Source organism: Anabrus simplex, chromosome 4 (genome assembly GCF_040414725.1).
Source record: "Anabrus simplex isolate iqAnaSimp1 chromosome 4, ASM4041472v1, whole genome shotgun sequence".
NCBI classification, from domain to species: domain Eukaryota; kingdom Metazoa; phylum Arthropoda; class Insecta; order Orthoptera; family Tettigoniidae; genus Anabrus; species Anabrus simplex.
Window position 1 is genome coordinate 294,730,252 of NC_090268.1, and position 26,335 is coordinate 294,756,586.

At 38.0% G+C, this 26,335-nt stretch overlaps 1 protein-coding gene across 3 annotated transcripts in view; it reads left to right on the forward strand.

The window, feature by feature from the left end:
• The window catches only part of Liprin-gamma (liprin protein kazrin), a 468,379-nt gene that overhangs the window by 289,658 nt on the left and 152,386 nt on the right, over window positions 1–26,335 (forward strand). For 2 of the 3 annotated variants that reach the window (XM_067146080.2, XM_068227243.1), the window contains exons 4-7: window positions 5,680–5,807; window positions 16,714–16,893; window positions 23,526–23,826; window positions 24,737–24,826. In XM_067146080.2, coding sequence (XP_067002181.2) covers window positions 5,680–5,807; window positions 16,714–16,893; window positions 23,526–23,826; window positions 24,737–24,826 — 699 coding nt within the window. The remainder of the gene's footprint in view (window positions 1–5,679; window positions 5,808–16,713; window positions 16,894–23,525; window positions 23,827–24,736; window positions 24,827–26,335) is intronic. The other variant, XM_068227244.1, reaches the window with a different exon arrangement.

Below are 26,335 nucleotides of genomic sequence, written 5' to 3' on the forward strand. Positions count from 1 at the left end.
GCGGCAGTGGCGTAGGTCATTGCTGGCATCTTGTTGCATTCCCTGTCCTGAGGGGTGTACATTGATGTCTTCATCGTGAACGATGCGCTAGCAGGCCAAGCCTCCGTGGCAGCCTCTGAACGCCCGGTTGCTTCCGTCTCCGTGCCGCCTTCCACCATCCGGGTCGTCTTCCTGGTCTGCGCCCAGGTTGTGGGCCTTCCCTGGGTGGCCTGGGCAGGTGGTAGACTTTCCTGGTTGGTGGCCTTGTCGGGTCTGCGTATACTTCGTGAAGTACAGCAAATCAACCTGGGTCGCGCCGTACTGCGCTTGAGAGTGCCACCGTCGTTCTCGGTCCTCGGCCCTGGGGCAGCCAAGGAGCGTCGGTCCGTTCGCACCTGCTTGCCCTCTGCCTCTTGGCAGTCTGCGTCTGGACGGTGGACGTCCCCTGTGACGTCTGGATGTCTGCCTCCTGGCTGCCTGTGTCGTCCAGCGACTCCCTGACTCCTGGTATCCGGACGACCTGGAAGTGCTGAGACGCCAGACCTTTGAAGGTGTGAATGCGGCTTGGCTTAGGGCGGATGATGACCGTCCAGCCAGGGATCATCTCGTGGATGAGCTGGGTGTTCGTCTCCTCTCCAAAGTGCTCCGCTGTCGCTGCAAGGAGATCGATTATGACAAACTTCTCCCTGTAAGTGTGCTTCCCCCACCGGTTGTACACCATCAGCGCCGGGATCCTAAGGTCGGGAGCGGGCTCCTAGCACAGCCTTACTTGGAGATCCTTCATCACTGCCCCGAAGTCGTAGTCGGCCGGTCTCGCTGGGATGTATAGCTGCTCCATCCTTGTCGTCCTGAAATAAAACCTGAAAAAGAGCTAGCACTGAGAAGTGCTTCCTGACAATGCTCGTACTGCGTACTTAAAAGTACACACAGTAGACAATGCTCTTTCAAAAATGTACCAACAAGTACAACTGCCTGACTAGTACTTCGAAAGTACAGATCGCCTGGCGAGAAGAGATAAGTCAGCGGGAAGCATGTACGTCCTCTCGCTGTGACAGCCAAGCTCGTCCTCTCGAACCCTCCCAGGCACCACAACTACCATTATATGTGATACATCAACTGTAAAACCCCGTCCGTTCCTGACACTTCCTTTTCGACGCAAGTTCTTTGATAAGCTCGATAACTTAAGCCACCCAGGCATTCGAGCCACTTCTCGTCTAGTCTCGCTTGTCAGAGAGATTTGTTTGGTCTCGTTCTTGTTTGTTGTGTCAACACAATAAAGTAACGAAGCATAATATATCACCTTTGGTGAATTTCGGAGTTAGGATTACTTGATTTGTTCTGGCTGATTTCTGAAAAAAGAGTAGTGTTACAAAAATCCACAGTTCTAGTCCTTCAGGCAAGCAACTAATTGTTGAAAATATCCTAGGGATATGAGCTACGGATTTTAGGTAAATAAAATATAATAAAGTATGAGAATATATTCTTTATTTATTCCTAAAATGACAGTCCTTTTCTTAATCATCATTATCTGATCGATTAGATTAGCAGTTTGCCTTTTTTCTACCACTAGGATCGCTAATGTGAGTCAATGCATTGTTTCACTTAAGCACCACTACCAATGCTAATGTGAATTAATGCAGAGTTTCACTTAAGCTCTTATAACTACATTCGGTGCGGATATTTTTCAGAAATCATAAAACTCCTGAGGGTATTGAACCAGGGAACACATTACAGAAAGAATTATGTAAATAAGTTAATTTGGCTAGGATTTAAACTAAAAAGAAAACGACTGAGCTCTATAGCTGCAGTCGCTTAAGTGCGGCCAGTATCGAGTATTCGGGAGATAGTAGGTTCGAACCCCACCGTCGGCAACCCTGAAAATGTTTTTCCGTGGTTTCTCATTTTCACACCAGGCAAATGCTGGGGCTGTGCCTTAATTAAGGCCACGGCTGCTTCCTTCCCACCCCTAGCCCTTCTGTCCCATCGTCGCCATAAGACCTATCTGTGTCGGTGCGACGTAAAGCAATTAGCAAAAAAAAAAAAAAAAAACTAAAATGTGTCCCAACTGAATTTTTTTGGATTATTGATCAAATTCTACATTACCTTAATGGATTCACAGCATAGGCCTACTTTGATGGAGGATGGTTACCTAGCTGTACTTCCTCTTAAAACAACAGTCACTATCAGCTCCATATTTAGATAACAGTGTTCAGGGATTCACCACTGAAGAATGTTATACTTGACTTGAAAAGTGTTTACAGCAGTTACACAAGTATAACATCCACATCAATAAACAGAAATGTATTTCGTCACTAAAACTAGAATTTTTCTTGGTTACATCATCTCAAAACAAGTAATACAGAAGTACCTTCATAATACATGCTGTCATCAATGCAGACTGTCCCTCTGATATCAAAGAATTCATCTCCTCAAGAAGGATAACAAATTTAAGTGGACATCAGAATGTGAAGAGTTCCTCCAGGCCATCAAATGAGAAATAGCCACTGAATGCATCCTGACACCCTTCAATGCTTCAAAACCCTTGGTATCGACCACTGATGTAAGTCCTTATGGATTAGCCGCACTTTTCTCTCGCATAGTAGACTGGCAAGAAAGGCCAATGGCTTTTATATCACAATCATTAAAAACAGCTGAAAATAATTACAGGAAATTGGATTGAGAAGCTATATCAGTCTGCTGGAGCTTTAAAATGTTTTAACAATGTACAGGAAATTGGATTGAGAAGCTATATCAGTCTGCTGGAGCTTTAAAATGTTTTAACAATGTATGTAAAGAAGAAATTCACCTTGATACCAATACTTTACAAAGGTGAAAAGTGAGAGTATCCTCCTAATTCAATACAATAAATATTCCGTCATTAGACGGAGTAAGCAAATTCAAACATGTTTCGGCTCGTTTGAGCCATCTTAGGAGGATACTCTCATTTTTCACCTTTGTAAAGTGAAAACCATCAATACGGAATGATTCTAATATCTTGTACTTGATACCAATAGTTGATAAAAGCCACTTTAGTGAATATTTGCTCCCAACTAATCTCTTACCAGTAGTCTGCTAACAGACTTATCGAGTGGATTTGACTACAACATTGAACATGGGCCATCAAGTCTACATAGGAATGTTGACACAAAGATTCCAAATTCAAAATGGAAGACAGTGGAATATTCGTTTCAACACTGAGGAAACATGGAACTGTCACAGTTAAAATGATACAAAACATCACAAATAATGATCATGAATGAGAGACTCTAAAGTATAGGCTTCTAAATGGGGATATCTTGGACGCTGAATATTCTGTGCATCAAGGTATTATAATGAGGGTTAACCATGTTGTGATCACTCGAACACTACAAGCACCATTCTGAGTGAGCTTTGTAATAACAATACTCGTATTTGGGAATGTCAAAATGAAGATGCTAGCACATGACTGTTGTTATTGGAAAGGTATTAATCGAGATATTGAACACTTGTTAAAAGGTGCTCACCTGCTGGTATGTGAAGAAAATTATACACTCTTCATATAGACCATGCAGGACCATTCCTAGGATATTTCTTCTGTGTTGTCACCGATGTAATGTCAGAAGCTCAAAACAAACTCCACCTGCTACAGATACTATCTCAGGCCTGAAAGAAATTTTCTCTCAGAATAGACTGCCAGAACAGATGATCAGTGACAATGCTGTCATCTTCAAGTGTAACGAATTCAGGATCTTCTGCAACCAACATGCCATTACCCAAAGTTTCTCAGCAACTAGTGGCTGAGTGGAGAGAGCAGTCCAGACAGTAAAGCAAAACCCCTTGTGGGTGGGGGACACAGATAAAGGATACACCCACGGTATCCCCTGCCTGTTGTAAGAGGCAACTAAAAGGGGCGACCAAGGGATGATTGAATTAGAACCGTGAAACTACTTGTTATTAGTACCATCACGCGGGGAAAACCATGGGCCGCCTTTACTTGCCAGTAGTACCACTATGTTAGGTACACAGTAGGTTTGTGATTAGTAACAATAGTGGGTGAGTCACTATGGGTTTACAGTACCTGTGATTAGTACCACTATATGCGGAACACCACGGGCATACGTTGCCTGTAATTAGTACCACTGTGAGAAACACCACAGGTCTGGGCATTGCCTGTGATTACTAGCACTATATGAGCGACACTGTGGGTCTGCATTGCCTGTGATTAGTACCCACTGTGTGAGGAACACCACAGGATAGTACGAGTCCCTGTAACTAGTACACCTATGTGAGGAACACCTTGGGATTGTGTTGCCTACAAGTGGCACCGTTATATGAGAAACGCCATACCGGTAGCTTTGCGTTACCTGTGTGACGTACATTACTTGTGAGTAGTGCCATAATGTTTGGAATACCATGAGTCTACGCTACTCTTGATTAGTACTGCAACTTGCAAAATACCGTGACTCTACTTTACTAGTGATAAGTACCATTATGAGGGGCAGTTCACCTGGATTTTGTACCCGTTTGGACAACAAGAATCATTGATTCAGAATTGCGCTTTGTAACCAGTCCTTTGGTCAGTAATACTAATTTTTCAATACAGTTTCTGGAAAGGTAAGGCATTGCAGGTCGGATGCATTCATTATCATTGTTCATAATCTTTTTAAATTCTAGCCATGGATCGACTTTGGAATTAACTTTCAGTATTGTAAGTTGGCTCTGCTGATTATTTTAAATTCGTATTTTGGACTTTTAAATTGTCAATGCATTTAGACTTATTTCATACCATCAGGGGCCAATGACCTAGATGTTACGACCCTTTAAACAACACGCATCGTCATCAGTAAAGCAAAAGTTGAAGTGTATGGCGTCTGGACCTGGGTCCATTAAGATAAGTTGACGGTGATACTGTACAAATAGCAGACCACTCCACTAGAAAATGGCAAAACACCAGCCAAACTTCATTCTGGAAGAAGGCTCAGAACAGATTGGACCTCATAAAACCACTTTCACCTACCCAAAAGTAATTTCAGCAATTACAAAATTTTACCCATTTGGAATGAGGGTTCAATCACAAAATTATATGGGCTCTCAAATCTGGGAATTTAGAGTCATTGTTGAACAGGTTGGAAAGCTACATTATTTAGTAGAACTATACCATGGATATGTCGTCAAATGTCACTTCAGCCAGATACGAATTTGGAAGATGTATAGGAGAGGAGTAACACTTGGTTTCCTGCTGCTAGCCCAGAGGAGCATGTGGATCAAATGAGGATTAGCGAAGAAAAATCCATTGATTGATTGATTGATTGATTGATTGATTGATTGATTGATTGATTGCTTGATTGATTGATTTCCTCATGTGCCCCAAGTTTTCGAGTATCTGTGAACTATCTATGAAAATCATATTCAGACTTTGGGCTATTTCTTGGCCAATGTTTTAGCAGAATTCACCTTTAAGCTATCTTTAAGTAGGATGAAAGAGCTAATAATGTAACTGCCTAGGGGATAAAATTTGAAACCTTCATTCTCCAGATAGGTACATTGCTAGCCCAGTTGACTGTCAAGATATTTCAGATTTGTGTGGCTTGAGTCTTAATGAGGGTCAAATTTTCAACTCTTTCATTCTAAGTAGGAAGAAGGGTATTATAGCTTACACCATATTAAGTATCACACTTTATGTATTATTTTGCCTGTATGGTTATACGGTTATAATTTCAGCTTTAAAAGCCGATCGAAAGCGGTTAAAAGCTGAGAAGTTTGATCTCCTTAACCAAATGAAGCAGCTCTATGGTACTCTAGAAGATAAAGAGAAGGAGCTTCGTGACTTTATTCGAAATTATGAACAGGTAAGAAGTAATGTCAATCTTATATTCAGTACTATATCATTTAACTTATTGTCAAGTACCAGTTTGTTGTTTGCATATACCACACTCCCTAGCACCAGCACGCTCATTCACAGATGTCACGTTGCTTCTGCACTGAGACCCTGTCATGTATTACTTGCAATACTCATCTCAGAAAGCTTTTCTATGAAAATAAATAAATACAGCTTTTTGTTTATAATATTACATATGTTTGACGTATTTATATAAGGAAAATGTATAAGATCTAGCATTTTGAAGTGGTAAGAAGCTACATTTCTGTAATCAAATAATTTGCTTCCATTAAAAGATTTTGATAGCTTTCTATGATATTCTTTAGCTCGCAAAGAAAATTATTAGCAGTTTGATAGGGGTTTTAACAGGGAAACACAATTTTTTGTAGCTGATACTTTATATCAAGGATTAGTCGAAGATAGTGACAGCCCTAAATGCACATCACGATTTATTCATTCATTCATTCCACAACTACAGCATTATAAAAGTGAACAGAGTCCAGAGATAACTAGTTTGAGAGAAGGTAATCTTGATTGATAAAATTCAGTGTAGGTAATCATGTGAACTGTTATTTACACCGCCGAGCTGAGTGGTTCAGACGGTTGAGGCGCTGACCTTCTGACCCCAGCTTGGCAGCTTTGATCCTGGCTCAGTCCAGTAGCATTTGAAGGTGCTCAAATACGTCAACCTCATGTCGGCAGATTTACTGGCACATTAAAGAACTCCTGCAGAACTAAATTCTGGCACCTTGGCATCTCCATAAACCTTCCGAAGTAGTTGGTGGAACATAAAGCCAGTAACATTATTATTGTTATATACACCAATGAACAAATAATTTGCAAACAGAACCTCAATAACCACAAGTAAAGAGACTGAAGGACATGAGCATCTTTTAACAGAGAGTACACTATGTTTCAAATTTAAGTCAAGTGTGTTTACTGATGACCAAAAGGGCTTGTTATTTTGCATATTAGCTTTGCAGAGCATTGTATTGCAGTCAATTATTTATCAGTTACAGACATTTAAGTAACCACAATTTGCTGTAATATAGAAATAAACAAACAAGTACGTGGTGTACCAGCCATTACTAGCCTTGGTCTACCAAGACAACTGCTGCCCATCCAGATGGCTTATATAGTCTAGTGATCAGCATGATGATATCCTCAGACTTATCGCTTGGCTTTTGTGGTCGGATCTGCTGCCTCTTGTGCCAGACAGTGCCTCAGTTCATCTCACAAGGCTGAGAAAGCCCTGTTCCAGTCCTTGGTCCTGAATTAAAGTCCACAGTCTGGCCTAGAATTTAATCCATGTCTTCTGAGTAGAAGGCAGACTTGATTCCCCTACACACCATTGGGGTGGGTTTGTAATATGGAATTAACTGTGTTAAAAAGGAAAAGGGCTGATCGATTGGGATTACTAGAAAACAATTTTTATCACTGGACTCCATGGATAAAACGTATTAGAGTAAAAGGGTTGTTGTGGCACAAAAATTCTGAAAAAGTAAGTGCCACTCCTTGTAGAACATACTAGAATACAAAACAGTAAATTCATATTTGAGGAACAAATTGAGAGTTCCTTGGATTGTTATTGATACAGAAATAATAGTAAAAGAAGTGGGTTATAAAAACATAAAAATAAAAAGTACCGTACCTACTTAAAATTTGTGATGACAAGTCCAATACGGCAGCTCCAATTTAGGATATTTAGACAGAAAGGGGAAATAGAGAAAGGAGGGAAGGAAAATAACTTTTCTGGAGCAAATAAGGGGAGGAATGGTGGTGGTTAATGTATAGTCTATAAGATATTGTATTGTAAAATCAGGTACAATACAATCAATATGTAAGGTATTAATATTGCCTGACATTTATCTGTATATTTTACTCATGAATGTTGAGTATTGCTTGTAAGTTTGTTTTTATTACTGGTTCTTTTATCCAGCACTGCACTCTTGAGACTTGATGTTTTATTTTACCTGCCCACATGCCTGGGATTGGTGGCAGTTTGTGAATTCTGTACATTCTGGAGAGTTTGTGGCCACAATCACAATATTAACAGTTGTGTCAAACTACTAGCTTTCTTTGCTTAAATTCTGGAGGTACATGAAGACTTTTACTATCAGTTGCTACAACAAATTTTCTTTTTAGAGTTTCTTATTTCTGCCATTAGCTCTTTACAAATCTAAATAAATGAAATAAACATGATTGTCACAAACTCAGATTTTTTCTCTTTGTTAGAAGTATAAATTTGAATCTTCAGCCTCTCAGCCGACTGACGTAGACAATGAGAAAAAGGATATCTATAATCCAACCATCCCTTTCTTTCTTGAGTCGTATAACCTTAAAAAAATTATGGTGACTGGACTTTTCTTTGGCGCGAGGGGAACAATTCCCAAATCTTTCGTCACATGGCGACAAAAATATAAACTAGCAAGAAGCCTACAAGATCAGATAGTCGTCTTACTCATCAAATACTCCGTTTCGATTCTTCGTCACCATTTATATGGAGTTCATGCCATTTAACATGGTTAATTGTAACCTATCATTTTTTTAAACATTAATCTTTTTTATCTTCCCTCAAAATTGTTATTGTGTATTATTCTGTGTCTTATGGCAAATCTAGGGTGTCCTGGATCAGACTAAATAAATAAATAAAATATTTAGGCTGAGATGTAAATTAATTTGCATCTGCTTGGTAAATTCTGAGTGCCACAAAATAGAGCATACAGCTGGTACTACAGGATGTAATGATTAAACAGTTTTATGATCTTTGTCTCTCCTTTTTCATTGTTCCTACTGACATTTCTAGACCCTTATGTTTTGAAGTATGTATGTTCAGTCTTCAGCCTTAAGTCTGGTTGGATCCTCAACAGCTCTGCCATCAGCTGTCATAGAAGACCTAGGCATCACTGAAGAGGCATACTAGGGAAATGAGGAGTGAGGTAGTTTCCCGTTGCTTTCCTCTGTTTTGAAGTGAATGCAGATAATTTTTGAAGTTAAGTTTCCTCAAATTTCTTAATTCCAAATTTGCAGACAGTAGTGTACCTTACTGCAGAGTAAGTTTTTTAAAGATAGCATTAGCATCTTCTTCCGTCGCTCTTATCCAGAAAGCTCCTGCTTCGGGCATTGGATCATTGGCCTCCATGTACTTCTCACACCTCGCTGAAGACACAGGAGATGTGTGCCACTTCTGGGGTACTCCCTAGCTCTTTGTTCTGATCTGCTTTGACACTTCTTGTAGGCTATTATTACGGTGAGCTCAGCACACCCAAAAACATCTTACACCTAACTATTGGGTTTCAACTACCTCTTACCTGAAGGATAGACACTGCCTGCTGGATTTTAGTAGCATTTCGTCCACTGAGCAGAGCAAGTAGGACCACGCAAGAGCAAATAGGCCGAAAATAAGTGCACATCAAACATATAAGGATAACAGTAGGTACCGGTAACTATTTGCATGGTGTGCATTTCCTTGCAAGAAAAGAGACCGTTATTAAATATGTATTATTGCTTATGAATTACCAAAACATATTGTATGATGATTCTAAAGTCTCCGTGCCTCAGACAGCAGTGCGTCGGCCTCTCGCTGCTGGGTTTCATGGTTCAAATCCCGGTCACTCCCTGTGAGATTGGTGCTGGACAAAGTGGAGGTGGGACAGGTTTTTCTCCAGGTACTCCAGTTTTTCCTGTTATCATTAATTCCAGCAACACTCTCCCATATCATTTCATTTCATCTGTCAGTCATTAATCATTGCCCTAGAGTGCAACTGGCTTCAGCAGTCGGCACAGTTCCTATCCTCGCTGCTAGATGGGGCTTCATTCATTCATTCCATTCCTGACCTGGTCGAATGATTGGAAACAGGCTGTGGATTTTCATTTTACAATCCGGAAAGGTCCAATTGCCCCAATAATCTATTGTTTGTTTTTCCCCAAAGATAAACAATACAATATTTTCAACTAAATTACCCATTCGTAATTAGTTTCTAAATTTGTAATATTTCTAACATTTCTCCGGGCAAAATTAACTATTTAGCTGAGCAAGTTAGGGATTTTAGTGCTAGAAAAATTCCATTATTTCTAGTATAAACTAAAAGATTATAGGGGAGGGGAGGAGTGGATGCCTGGGTGCAAGCCTGCCTGCGACTAACTTATACAATACCATGCACTCGCTGCAAATCTGTATTTAGATAATCCTCTTGGGGTAGAATATCTCTATTGTTTGTAGCACAGATTTCAGCCATTACTGTTTCACAGCAGAAGTGTAAAAAGTCCAGTTTCAGAATGTGAAGGCTTGAAAAAGAAATAAGGTGGCATTACAGTATGTTCATTTTTAATTTATTGCTGTGACAAGTGAGATAAGGAAATGGTAGGAAGGAAGCCAAACTTACCCAGACAAGGATGTAAAAATACCCACATTTACATTGACCAGCAAAAATAGTAGAAAATTTCAAAAATTTTTAAATGTTATTAGTTATCTGAAATATTATTTCTTATTGATTACACAATGCATTGCACTGACGGTGCCCTGTCCTCATTATTCTCATTGTTAAAGGTCAGTGCTAAGTTCTTTTTACAGTATTTTATGACTTTTCTAAAAAGTTGTGAATGTTTGCATTTTCAGTTTAACTGAACGTTCTCTTACTGTCACTGACCACTTTCAAGTGTTTCCACCCCTGATGATGATGACAGATTCCATGCATTGCAGTATGCTACCCACAAGGTTCTGGATCATTTCCTGGGAGATGCACATCCACAACTCCAGTAGTACTGGTCTGATTTCATTCAGGACGTCAGACATTTCTTTCAAGCATATCTCATAGGTGCTTGATGGGACTGAGGTCTGGGCTATATGCTGGCCGATTTAGGGCTTTTATTGCCATGTTGCAAAGGAATTCAGACACATGACAAGCGACATGGGGGCAGCCATTGTCATGCGTCAGTCTGAACATTTTTGCCAGCAAATGGAGCAAAGGGGATTACATGTTTTGTTAACACCTCCTCAATGTATCAGTGTGCATTCAGAGTACCTCCATCAATAATGACAAGCTTTGTTCATGCCTCAAAGCTGATAACATCCCATACTATGATAGAGCAAACTCCAAACAGCATCCTCTCAGAGATATTACTAGGGGAATATCACTCCCAAGTGCTTCTCCATAATCTTTCTCTCTCTGCCATCAGGTGGCCAGAGACAAAATAGCAACTCACCCACGAAGGGCATCACTGACCACTGGTCCACAGTCAAGTTCTAGTATTGATACGCAAATTCTAATTGCACTGCTTGGTGCTGGGTAGTAAGCTTCAGACCAGTGGCAGGTCTTCTCAATCTCAAATTGGCTTCTAGAAGTCTTCATCTTATAGCCCTACCACTTAAAGCGACACTTCTTACTGCCTCAAAATGATTTCTAGCCTGGAGCATGGTAGTGCGGTGATGTTGCAAAACCTGAAAGACTAGGAACTTGTCATCCCTGGCAGTTGTAGATCTCCAACAGCCTGATCCATATCATCTCTGATAGGTACCAAATTCACAAAATTATCTCAGGGCTTTCTGGATGCTTGCAAATGATGCACCAACCATATTAGTGACAAAACAAATGCTTCATCCATCTTCAATTGGCACGATAGCTCTCACAGTCTCTTCTTGTCAAATGGTTATCTTTACTCAACAAATGTCAGAGGAAAATTGAAGAAATGTTGTTGCTTGTTTCAAAAGTGATACCATACATTGATAATCCATCAATAACTTCTGCTTTGGTATTGCAAAAGCTTTTAAAACTTGAAAGGTTTTATTTCTTCCAGTAGTAAAACATCACCATGTAGCACTTATGGTTTAAAAGTGGCTCATAGCATGGCATTTATGATCTCTTATCTCTAAAATTGTTGAACATATGTTTCTTAGCTCATAAAACCTCCCTAATCGAAAGTTGTCTTTGTATATTATTGTTAAATTTTACAAAGTGATTTTTTTCCTGCCGATCAGTGTGGAATGGAAATTCACCTACCTGTCTTTACAAGTTAAAGAGGAAGACAAGTGCTGTGTGAGGAGGGAAAGTAGGTCATTAAGTGCTCTGTATGATACATGGGAAATTTGTTGACAGAAAACATGGCAGAAAAGGATACCAAAGCATGGTTTTCTGCTAATTGCACAAGCTTCTCACTGCATAAATTGAGGCTGAAGTAGGGTTGATTAATGATTCAACAATAAAACGCTAATCACAAGAATTGTGGAAGTTATGAGATGCAGTCTTGTCTGGTCTGCAGGTTAATCTGCAGTTGGTCATCCTAGCTACAGTTGATCGAGAAATGAGTCATTATGAAATAGAGGAAAGTACAGTAGGACACTGGAGTTGGTAGATGAAATTGTTCATAAACCAGTCATGTGTCTTCTTGGGGTGAGATGAAGGTGATGTCACTTCAAAGATATTTGTTTTTTTTTCCACCTCCCATAGCAAAACAGTTATCAGTATTAGCTACCGTCCTCGGAGACCTGGGTTTGATTTCCGGAACAGCCAGAAATTGAAGATCGGCAGAAAGGCTGGTATGGTTAAAAAGGTTTCCATGCATCTTGCCTCCAATGAAGGTGTGCCTGAAAAGAACCACTACCTTGGGACAAGGATACAAATTTACTTCCTTCAGTTATTCATAATGTGAGTAAGGAGGTGGAGGTTGGTAATCAAAATATCTTTGAGGTTACAATAGCATCTATACAGGGTGGCTCAGCTAAGTTTTTCACCTCCGAAATCTTCGAACTAATTTTCATAGTGCCAACATTTGGAACATTGAAGACACAGTGAAGGAGATTGTACGTTCACTTTCCCCAGTGACATCAACACATGTTGTAAGCCATACGTAGGTAGCCCTTGTGTTTGGGACCTACGGCTAATAACTCCTTATGATGTCCCACTTCAGTACTCCTTTCCATCAGTGTTACATCTCTGACTATGGAAAAAATTGTGTCCCTGGGTGCCCACAACCAGCTATGTATGTGACAGGATGGGGTTAGTTCCATTTAAAAAGAGCAGCTTGGTATCACTGCCTTGGTGCTTATTAAAGCACAGGACACACATTGCACGTTCTTACATACGTCCCTTGTTATTTACCAAAGTGAAAACCATTTATTGTTGTCCTCAACTTGTCAGAGGAGATTTGAGGTAATATTTTATTTTATGTATCTGTCATATGGCTTTTAGTGCCAGAAATGTCCAAAGAGATGTTCGGCTCACCTGGTGCAGGTCTTTCTATTTGATGCCCATGGGTGGTCTACGCATCGAGATGCCGGAAAATGATGATGGCGATAATGAGTACGGAGAAGGTGAACCCCAATGTCGGCACATAGCGTACTCTTGTCGAATAACACCACTCAGTCTACTCAAGGCTTTATGTCCTCATCCAACAGATGAATCACCATCAGTAGTGTTGTATGCCCTCACTCTGGAGAGGTTAGGAATTGAATCCAGGTTTTTGGCTGACAATCTTGTGATTAGAAATTGTATACCACCCCCTCTCCTGCACTACCGGCCAACATTCTGATGGTGAATTTTTTTCCACCAATGGGACTCGAACCAGCTAACCATATAAACTTTATGCCTTAAGGATCATGGCCACGAGGCAGGCGTATTTGAGATAAGAAGTAAACTCATGTCCTTGCCTTGAGGTGGTAGAGCTCTTTTCCAGCACATCCCCAATGGAGGTGAATTGCATATACCATTTTAACCATATTCAGTGCCCCTGCCATTTTTAAATCTCTGGCAGTAGGCTATCAGGAATTGAACCTGGGCCAATGAGGATGGTAACTAATAGTGTTAACCTGTTATGCTACTGTGATGGACATATTTGCGATGAAAAACTTAGATAAGTCACCCTGTGTATTGTAATAAGATATCCCAGCTTGAGATTGTTGGTCATAGGGAAGGAAGATTGGATATGGAACATTGACAGTGGTGATAATAGATTTTATTTAGGAAGTAGGCTACTAAATTTGTCATGTCATCTACACACCACACCCACTCTATGTATTATGTATGGAACAAACATGAGGAAGCTGCTCTTCCTCCTTTCCCCTTTTTGACTTCATTACCTCCTTTCTGTCTTTGTTCGACAGTGATTGTATTTTATATTTCAACTCATTATTTACCTACTATCAGAGTGTTTCATTTTAACATCCATGACTTCTCAGATAGTTCTTTTTTGTCTTTTTTTTTTTCCTTCTTGCAAGTGTCTTTGCATGATAAATGTGCTGTATTTGCTGTCCTATAATTTGAGCACTATGCCTGCATGAGAACATCGGCACTCAGAATGGCACTCAATCTCTGGGGTTACCATATACTCATTAGTAAAAGTTAGGATGCCATTCTTGTCCATCCCGAGTAACATGATCAAGCAAGATACAATCTCAGATTCTATGTAAAGATCAGTATCGTTTCATACAAATGCTTGCATCAAACTTTTAAGGAGTCTTTCTAAGCGTATGAAGAATGTAGCATGTACAGTATATATTGAAATTCAAAATGTAGACTGTTTCTCTCTTTAAAACAATTTAGGATTACAAAAATGTTTCTCTTCTTTCACCTTGTGAATTGGGATTCAGAAAATGAAACTTCCAAGCTTAAGGTGAACTTTAATTGGGTGAGTAGATTATGTGCGAAACATGTGGTGCCAGGGAGTTAAAGACCATATACTCCTGGTTGACTACAAATGTTTGTAATTAAATTCATGATAGTAGAGTAACTGTCTAATACCGGGCGAGTTGGCCATGCGGTTAGAGGCGCGCGGCTGTCAGATTGCATCTGGGAGATAGTGGGTTTGAATCCCACTGTCGGCAGCCTTGAAGATGGTTTTCCTTGGTTTCCCATTTTCACACCAGGCAAATGCTGGGGCTCTACCTTAAATAAGGCCACGGCCGTTTCCTTCCCACTCCTAGGCCTTTCCCGTCTCGTTGTCACCATAAGACCTATCTGTGTTGGTGTGACGTAAAGCCACTAGCAAAAAAAAAGTAACTGTCTAATAAAATAAATAAATAAATAAATAAATAAATAGGTTTTTTTTGCCAGATTCATCTTGCGAGGTCTTATCACACTCATCATTTATTCTCGTTCTTGGAACATCCATTATATTTTGGTGGGTTATCAGGGTCCTTAAAACTGCAATGACTACTTAGAGGAGTAGCATGTTTTACTATCGACTATTAAAATACTATTCACATTTCACTTGCATTCAAGTTTTCCACCTTGCACAGTTTATCCTCATGGACATGACCAAACGCACAGCCCTCTGGCACGTCAAACTCCTGCTCTCCTATATGGCCTCTCACAGGGCAGTGTCATTTCCAGAGAAATTCACTTGACAACTCACTGCACTTTGCATAATAAAGGCTACCTTACTCCTCACAGAGACACTGACACATGAGCATCTCGTAACTCTCTCAAGACTGGCTCAAGACTCACTTACACGCCCAACTTTGCTCTTTATATATGCCTTTATATAAGATTCTCGAGAAAGTATCTTGCAGTTTCTGCGTCTGGATCATTCCCAGCACTTTTTTTTATATGCTTTACATCGCACCGACACAGATAGGTCTTATGGTGACAATGACATAGGAAAGGGCTAGGAGTGGAAAGGAAGCGGCTGCAGCGGGTACAGCACCAGCATTTTCCTCGTGCAAAAATTGGAAACCATGGAACCTTCAGGACTGCCGACAGTGGGATTCAAACTCACTATCTCCTGGATGTAAGCTGACAGCTATATGACCCAAACTGCACAGCCACACACTCTGTCCAGCACTTTTTCCATGGTTAGCCAGCTCCCAACACCTTCTAAGGAGCACAGCCAACAATTTGCTGAGCTATTGTTTTGCTTGCCACTGGCCTCCCCACACATTTTTTGAGAATTAATTTATAGAAAACTTTAAAGTGAAACATGTCGGAAGATAATGAGTGATATGGTAACCCTTTACTAGTCTGTATTTGTTATTACTTCTAATTACATGAACAAGATAATTTCCTGACAAACATCGAGTAATGGTATCAACTGCTTAGCAGATTTGAAGCTATGTTTTTAATCTTGAAGTTAAAAATTAATTTGTTTCTTACTAAAGAGATTCTCCTATAAGTGTAACCACAGCGCTTATTCTGAATTCTTTTGAACTGCAGAGATCACTTTCTGTATTTAGAGCACCTGTCCATCATAGACATACCAAACTATAAGAATCACACTGATTATAAACCATTTTTTATACTGGGCAGCAAGGACACAAACAAGCAGCATATACTCAGTCTTATTGTAGATTTTGAAAACCAGGGAAAGTTGACCGCTAATAAAGGTAATGAATGTGTACATCTATTTAAGAAAATAGATACCATTGTTTTAAAATTTACATGAATAAAATTTATTGAGGTCTGAATGCTGCAAGAAAGACAATTTTTTTATTTTATATTACTTGTGGAAAACCAAGATTTCAGATCTCGAGCAGTAAAATAATTATTTTTCTCAGAAATGGACTAGAATAGAAAATCAGTACCCCTTGAAGTGGGTCTATCTAGTTCATTTCCTTCTCTCTTAGGATAATTATTAAAAATTCATAATGCGTAATAGCTCAAATACTGTAGTGACTTTGTATTCTTTGTATTTGGAATAACCCAAGTTTATAGCAATTTGAAGAACCTTTCACCATGTCACTTAGAATATTCTCAAAATATCTGCCAGCAGCAGTGATAAATCAATCAGTAATTATCATACACTGTTAACATTCACTGGATCATAATTGATTTTTGAAACTTCATCTCATCTTGACATCTGTACTACGAGCTGGTCAAATTGCATGTAGCTGAAGAGTGTGGTATACCATAAGCTACCCAGTGTTTTATCTATGTACTTGCTCCCAGCGGATGAGGGAGAGTGAAGCCTCATTGCAGCAACTGTCCACTGAGCGTGAAGAACGAGAGCGTGAACGGTGGAGCCTGTTGCGCCATGCTCGTGACGAGGCAGAACGCAGCTTATCCTTGGCAGCACAGCTTGATGCAAAAGATCAGCAACTTCAACAACTGCAGGAACAACTTGCAGATGTAAGTCATTTGAATGTTCTGTTAAAACATACAGTTCGTGAGGGATGGCTCACAGCTCAAACAGGGAATTTCTGTTCAAAATTTATTTAGAAGCTTTACATACCACTGTAATTAGAATGGTGAAGGCATTTTGTTGAGTGACCCTTAGTTTGCCTAATATCAGACTTCAAAATGTACATGAGGGTCCCCAACAAAATGCATGAAACAATATGGTGCATCACAATAAACACATTTGCAAAATCAATATCTGAACAATCCCTAGAATCACATTTTTGAGCTGAAAAAGCAAATGGCACTTCTATCACATTCCTGAATTCAGCATATGTGTGGGAGTATGATACCCAGCCACCTGCCATGAATACTGAAGCATAGGGCAATACTATGGAGCAGACAAATGGTTATGGTATGAATAATAGAATGCATTTTCATTACAAACATGGGATTTCCTAGTTTAGTATTGAAATCATTGCAAAGAGTCTTTATACTGTCTGTTTTCCTTCGTACATACAGCATATATTATACTTCTGGAAGAAATATACATCCAAAAGCTGTATGTATTTGGTTGTTTTCAATGGAATGATCATGCACTCAGTGTCTTTACTTGCAAATGATTCATTTACTAATGTTTTGTCCTTTTGAAAAGTCCACATAGCAGTATATACACTACTGGTTATTTTCGATATGCTATTGCTGCAAATGACATTCAAGAAAAAGGAGTTTAAGTGGTCTTTTCACATTTTTCCACTCATGTTAGCTTCCAGATATATACTAGGTTGCTCAAAATAAAATATACACTCTTTGAAAAGTGTTATATATGTGATAAGCTTCAAGATTGCATTGGCAACAATACAGGGGTGTATTTTCTTTGCATGCAAGGTATTCATTGCATGCGTTATGATAATGTAAAGAACTGTCTGAAGTACGATTTTAGGTTGTTTCAAGTCAAGTATTAACGGTTTCATTTCTCAGAAGTCCAAAAGTTCTGCGCAACTGTACTAGATCTGTTACTCGACTACATGTGGTGCTGGTGTAATCTCACCATCTATTCCACTCTAGAAAGAAAGAGATAGCAAATGGAGAAGTTATGGATGTAAGGCATTCAATCTTAAAATTGCATTCGGTGGCAGACATAGTTCTAAAACCCTCCGAATGATGTCACTGCAATTGAAACTTGGTCAGACTTTGTCACCCCATCATGTGCCACCCTCTGCCATCTGATAGCAACTTTGAGAAAGTCAACATGTCCAAGTTTACAGCGAATGAGACCCACGGATTATCCCCTAGCGAGAACCTGATGTGACGTAAGTGGCCAATGCCTCTGGGATGACTTACCTCCAATGCTTGAGTTGTGGCTTACTAGTGAGTTCATTCATTGTGCGTTTTGCTGATTAGTGAGTTCATTCATTGTGTGCTGTTCCTGTGCTATTTGTCGTTTTCAGTATTTTATTATATTTTGTGCATATATGGTATTAACGATGGATGAGTCTAAAACAGATATAATTGTAAATCTGTTTGAAAAGCCATTTACTGCCCATTCGTTTGATGAAAGGCTTCAAATAGTTAAAGCCAGGAGACACCTCCCTTTCCTCACAAACTTAAAAACAGAAAACAAGAATTGTATTCGCACGTTTGATCCAGAAACTTACAGTAAAACTGTTTGGCTCTGTGGCTCTGAGTCACTAAACAAATTACTCTGTTGGCCTTGCTTATTGTTTGTTGCTGAAAATTCCCCTTGGAACAGCAAGAAACGTGGACATGCAGATCTAAACAATCTGCACACTGCTATTGCGAGGCAAGAGATATCAGATTGTCATATCTATGCATGGATCAGTGATGGATACACATTAAAGGATGATCTGGCCAGCCACAAGTGAAGTGTCTTCTGCCCAGGTGTTGGATGCATTCACACACTCACCACGGAAATCAGCAGTACAATATGCATGTGAAACAGGAGTAAGTAGAGCAACCGTAAGTCATATTTTGCACAGAGCAAAGTGGTAAATTTACTATTCCACAGCAATTACGTGCATTGAATAAGGATGACCCAGAGCGCAGAATTCAGTTTTGTGAATGGTTCCATCTGCAGGTGGAGGATGATGTGAATTTTGTTAGCAAAGTGGTGTGGTCTTATGCGGCACAGTTTAAATGAAATGGCACAGGTCAACTGGCATAATTGTGTGTACTGGGCTCGGCAAAATCCTTGTGTTCATACTGAGAAAGCAGTCAGTGCTCCAGGTGCTGGCTATCATCAATGAGACTGATTTGACCGTTCCTTTTTATAGGTATGGTTATTGGCCTGGCTTACTTGGAGATGCTGGACACATTAATATTGTACTGTCCATTCGTGCTTTGTTTGAAGATCATTATGGACTGGGAAAATTAGCATTTTAAAAAATCAATATTAGCATGTATTTTCTTGAAATTAGCATTTATTTCAAAAACAAAGTAAGCTTTTCTTTTTTCTATTTTATTCTAAAATTTAATGATTTCAGGACATGATACAATACTGCTCAAATCTACAAAAAAAATTGACTGTTCAAATGAAAGTATTGTAAGGAGTTTCGCATTGCTGTCCTCCTTTTCATATGCATCTTTACAATTACAAAATTTGCAAACCGCTGTCAATGAACGTGTGGAACATAATCCTCCATTTAAATATTTGCCAAGCCCGCTCATGGGCATTTATAGCCATGCGCCCCACAATCTTGATGAAATGCAGATTTATTCTCTTCACCTTGCTCACAATGAAGTTCAGACAGGAATGAAGAGAAAAGGAAATGCACATCTCACATCTTGTCTCATGCTGATCTTGTTTTTGAGTATTAATCAATGAGGGAAGTCATATGAAAATAAAAATGATGGGAAAAAAGCAACACACATCTCGTGTGTAGTCGCTATCGTTTCTTGGTAATAATCAATAAAAAGTCATGTGTTCGTTGTATAAACCAATTATTTATCTATTAATTCAGTTAATACCAATTGCTATTAATGGTTGAGAATAGAGTTTTTGACTTTTTTTTCTGTCAGAAAACATGGTTTCTGCAAATAAAATAGTGCATTCATAATGAATCAGCTACATCATCTCATGTGTTTGCTAAATTTGCATTTTGTCGCATTTTAAAATTTGGTAACACAGCGTTTCACCACATCTTATAATAATAAAAACTGAGTTTTAACTCATTTATAAAACCTTGCAGTTATCACAAATACTAAATTTTCCAGTCCTAATGATCATCAGTTACCTCGAACAAGATAGTGCCCCAGCCCACTTTGAAAGAAATGTGCATGTGTATCTCGATGACACTACCGGCTCGTTAAACAGGATGAAGGGGTCCAATTGAGTACTCCCAAGTTCACTTGATTTAACTCCCTCCTCGACTGATTTTTACTTGTGAGGGACTCTTTAAGAGCAAAGTGTACAATATGGAGCCATGCACATTAGCACAATTGAAACATGGGATTGTAACTACTTGTCCAACAATTCCTCTGGCTACTCGCAGTGTGTGTAGTGCATCGTACTCAGAAGTATTTGGAGGCTGATGGTTTGCATTTTGAGTCTTTTTGTAATTGTACCAACAAACTTTGTATATATTGTAACTTTTCACTTTAGATTGTTGTAATACTCACAAAAGTAAATCAGCTGTTCTTTATTCAAATGTGTGTACATTTTTTTGAGCAACCTTGTGGACAATTATTTTCAATATTCTTTTTTTACTTTTGGGCCAGAAGTATTTTCCTAAAGACAAATATACAGTTTTTGCAATAGGTATCCACTTGTTGAAAGTACTACATCTACTGTATAGCTATTGTGTGCAGACTGAACCAAGGCAACTGTTCATTTTTTTCCTTTTCCTTTTTCCCACTCTGGTGAATATCTTGGTCATCTTGTATATCTCTGGTTGCTATGAAAATAGGGATGTGTCTATGGCACATTCTGTATACTTTCATGAGACGTGTTATGAAATATTTTTTTCAGAACATTTATAAATTTGTGTGCTTGCTTTCTCTTCCTTTTTGCATTGCCCATAATTTCAGGTGTCAGTAATGGACACACTGTACCTCGTTCCTTGCCATGTTAAATTGGGATAGAATGCTTTGTTTTATCGCCAGTTCTTTAATTGCCTTATTTCCTCGAAAATGATGTTCATTAAATCTTTTTATGCTCCACAGTATCAAATATTACTTTGATGTTGAATGTATTTTGTAGAGATGGATGTCTCTTCAATAAGGCACTGTAGGTTGTCACTTCATGTGGAAGTGTATGTTAACCATCAAAAATACGTTCAAGATATTCTTCCGAAAATTTAGCTAAAATGCTAACTCTGTTGGATTTCTCTTCTGGGGATACTCAATATTCACTAGAATTCTCTTTGAGGGGTACTGTTTCTACCTCTGAAACTAGCACAACACTCTTTAAAGGTACTAATCACTGTATCGTATTCAAAGTCTTTTTCTTCATCCACTACCCTATCATATGTTATTGCAGTTAAGAAATCAAATGAACTGTCATGTTTGTGAATAATCAGATCCACCAAAAACATTGCAAAAGTGTAATCATCCTGTCCTACAGAGTCTTCTGTTGGATAACACCTTCATAACATGGATATCATCACATTAAAAACATTCCAAAATAACAATATGAAAATACTCCAACACATATGGTAAACATGTCAACTACTAGATGCGGTAACATTGACTGATGTTTCAACTCCCCCTCCTCCAAGATTACAAACACTGTTATGGACAAACCAAGTAGTACATAATCAACTGCCTTTGCAAGCTTGTTTAGAATCATAAGATGGGTCTGTGTACAGTTTTATGAAAAAATTCCTTCAAGCCAAGAGCCTTCCCTCATCAGTAATGTTATACTTCTGTTTTATTACCTATACTATTTTTTTATTCATTCATTCTTTCTGTTTTTCTTTCTTTCATTGGTTTGTTGGTTAGTCTTTTCTTCTCCTCCCAAAAATTGTTCTTCCTTTCACTGAGTTCCTTCTTTCTTCTGACCAGATGCTCTTGGGTCCTGTACTTCATTTTTCATGGAATCCTTCAAATTCAACCTTTATTCAAAATACCTCTCTATTCCAGTTCTCCTTTGGATTGGTCCCAATCTCCCCCATTTCTTTTCTTGTTTCTTCAATCCATTTTGTGGTCGCCTTTAATTTGGTGATGATTTTCCTAGTTTATCTACACTTGCTTATTCTGAAGAAAGCCCTTAAACTTCAGTCCTCTCTCTGTATCTCTAATTTTTTCCACCTTTTTGGTACAGTTCTTCATTTTTATAGTTCCTCACTTCTCTTCTTCTTCCATGTACCATCTTTTTTCTTTCTTCTCCAGTCCATCAATGTCCTCATTCTTGTTCAGTAGTGAGCATTCTGAACTATAGAGTTCTTTCAGCTTAACAATTGTTGTTGTTGTTGTTGTTGCTGCTGTTGTTTGTTTGTTTGTTTGTTTGTTTGTTTGTTTGTTTGTTTGTTTGTTTGTTTGTTTGTTTGTTTGTTTGTTTGTTTGTTTGTTTGTTTGTTTGTTTGTTTGTTTGTTTGTTTGTTTGAACATTTCAGATAATAATTAGTAATATAATTATCCACATTCATAAAAAAATTTAAAGCCTAATGTTAATGTGACAACTTTTCAATATTGATTGGTGATCCTCAGGCCTGGGATTTTCTATGTAAATACATATTTGTTTCCTCATTAACTACAGTTAACATTTTGTCATATGTTCATGAATTGGGATGTTTGGTTGTTTTTTTTTTTTTTTTTTTCATATTTGTCCATATTTCTGGCTGTAGTATTTGTTTTCTTACATATTTGAGAAAAACTTGCATAAATTTATGTAATTTAACATGATATTTTAAATATGTTTCAAATTTTACGGTTTCAAAGTTATTCTTGCCCAAAAAAGCATTAAAAATGTATTATACAGTACTAGCATCAGTATTTCAAAGTTGGATTTTAGTATTTTTATGAAATGTGGAAAGCAAATTCAGCTGTATGGACATTCGTGTCTTTCTTGCTGGCTTTGGCCTTGTCACTCAATCTGCTATGACTCATATCAAAAAGGTTAACCTCTTGTTTTGTGATTTTCTTTTAAATTGTTATTTGGCTTTCATATTTAAGCAATAAAAATCTTTAATGTTATCAAAATTTGATACTATACAATATAGATATTCATTACATTATTTTACATAATTTTTATTTTAAAATTTAGTCCATATTGTACTCCACTTTTTGATGATTATTGCTTTAAAGGAAATTACAGTTCAGTAACCATCCACAAAATTTCATTATTCAAGATTGCATCTGAATAGTATTATCAAAGTAATATTTGATGAAGGAAGAAAATGACTTTTAGAAAGAAGAAACATGTGATTAATAGGCCGACATTGTATTGGATAATGAATATGCTGTGAACATTATTGCTGTCAAATTTTACTATAGTTGCTCGAATTAGATTTTACACAGTAAAGAAGTTGTTGACATACCACAGAAACCTATGTAGTCATCATTGTTTTATACATTTGTTATACTCTTTCTGATATAATCTTCTTATTGATTTTCACTGTATAATGGAAGTGTGTAATATATTATTTATACACACCAAAGGAGTAAAAATGCTTTCTTCTCAACAGGCAAGAAGGCAGTTAGCTGCTCAGGGAGGTGGCTGTCTTTCAGATCAAGAGAGCCTTGCTTCCATGTCTATATCTGTTTCACGAGTCAATGGGTCTTCAGGTGGTTTGACAACTCCTACGACAAGCCATCCAGGAGGGCATCATGGTCTGCTGACTGGTCATCATGGATTCAACAGCTTGGCCTTATTGCCAGGGGACCGAGGCAGCTGCAGTGCTGATTCTGGCGTGAGGGGAAGTTCTGATCGAGAGTCAGGAGGGGCCACATCAGGTGGCGGAAATCTTTCAGATTCTACTACAGATGGTACGTTTATAGCAACTATTTTAAGGATGAGAAAATCAAAGCATGCAACTTGTTGAGTGTAATGGCTTAGTGTGAGCTTGGTGATAGTTCAGTGAACAGGACTTATTCTTTGGTATAAATTTCCAGATTTATTATTAACACAAAATAAAGTATTGTTTGATAAATGATGACAAAACTCAATACAGTATTTTTATATGGGTTATTAATCCATTGTTTAAATGCTTTTGCTGTGAGCACTCTACCTCTTCCCCTCTTTCTCTCTATTGTTTGAATCCTTCTAATTCTCTTCAGAATGGTTGTTAATGTGATGCTAGTCTGGAAAAGTGTCTTTAATTATTTTAATGACTAATAATCTTTTCTTTCTTCTTTCAATGTCAGCAGTAATAGGCCCTTTGTCATGTATCTTGATGCAATTTTATGTTGAAAGTATTCATTGTTTCGAATGTTCAAACATAATTTTGTGGTAAGCCATTTACTCACAAGCATTTTTTTTCCGTTTCATAACTACATTTCGTATCGCTGTCATCTCTTTTGTGGTTTAGAGTACAAACTGCTTTTATATGACAGGCATCATTTGGATCAGTGATGGTACTTCTTTTGTATTAAGTCTCCAGTAATTTTATCAGAATTTTTTTTCCACCATATCTCTTAACGTATGAGTTGTCATACCCGGATATTTTCTCTTACTTTTTATATGAGAATCCGATGCATGCACCTCGGAACCTTGTGCTTTTCCACTACATATTTTATCATTCTTAATTGACCTCCAGTTGTTACCAAAATAATAGACAATTGATATTGTTTTCCTGGTGAACAAATGAGTATATCTTCATAAAAGGCATATACTTAAATTTCAGAAATAAAGTGCTAGACTCCACAAAAGTAATTGATGGGAGTTTCTTGTTTCCAGGCACTCCAACTATCACCGTGGAAGGCAGCAATATTGATATGGACTCAATATCTGTTGTCTCTTCCATAGCAGCTTCCCAAATGTACCAACGTAAGTTAACTGTCGCGATTTTATTGATTCCTTTTTACAACAATATTTCTGCACAAGGAATGGGTTGCAAGTTTCTTCCACTTGCAGCTGGCAAGTATTTTTAACAAGCTATTGAAACTGAGAACCTGATATTCTGGCACAAGTCGCTTCTTCTGATCAATATTATACCGCAATTTTCCGTCAAGATTTTTCTTCCAGTGCATTTCTATGTCCCATAAATTCTCTTTACCCTGTCTAATTGATTTCAGGGGGTCTCTTTTCTTATATTTTTGTTTGAGAAGTTCCGAGTGTATTCTGCAGAAGAATCTTATTCAGGTATTCATGATATTTAACTTTAAAATATGAAATCTGTGCCAAAGAAAATGGGAATGGTTCATAAAATAGATATTTTAAAATTTGAAATATGTATGTTGCATGACCTCAGAATTAACTAATTACAAGTTTTAGTTTAGTGTTACATTTGATTCAGTTTCTCTCTCTTATATATACAGCTTACCTGTAAATGATTTGTCTATAAAGCCTCTTTTTGAAGTTAGACTGCTACTTACATCATCAGGAAACCATATTACTGTATTAAGACATAAAAAGAAGGGGAGAGTATTGTACATTTAAAAATAGCACTGCCAATGTCAGCTGAAGTTTTTATTTACTGGAGGCCGCCTCTAAAAATAAGTATTTGAATGACAGTACAAAGTCTACACAGGGAATTTCACTCTATTCCATTAATTTTCCTCATAATGAATTGTGGAAGAATTTAGCATTTTTCTTCAAGTTAGCTTAAACTGAAATTGTGTATTCTGCATTAGAAGATTTTAGAGATACATTGTGTCTCTTCCCTACTAAACTATAAAGCCCAGGTGTTTGTTCTCTCTCTTCATATGAAATATATATTTTTAATTTTTCTATTCTTACACATAACTTATACTATTCTGTTTATGATAGATTTGAAGACTTAGCATACGGTATAGTGATTAGTACTTTTAAACAGTGTTGTGCTAGTTTCAGAGGTAGAAACAGTATACCTCAAAGAGAGTTCTAGTGAATATGAACTGTCCCCAGAAAAAAAATTCAACACAGTTTGATGAATCTTCTTCTCTTAGTGCTACAATTGCAGCATGTTTTCCTATGAATATCTCCCCTCTCAGAACCATTCTAATGATGCACACCCTGCAACTGTCATTAAGAGATTGAAATGGAATCAACAAAGTACAATGCATCTTAGTAGACCTTGATGTTCACAGTGGATTTCAAAACACTCCAGGGAGCAACAGATGTGTGTCTGATGTATTTTCAGCATTCAACTAGATAAACAAACATACGACATCAGGTTGCATTTTAGCTACCGGTAAATTTTTTGAAGAAATTTTACATACGTTCAACTATTCCTTCACTTATACAACAATAACAAACAGTTTATACTGAATTTACAGGGAATTTTTTGTAAATTATTATGCTTGTTTAAATTAATGAGCTGTAGTGTACTTCAACTCAATATACATTTGGTAGGTA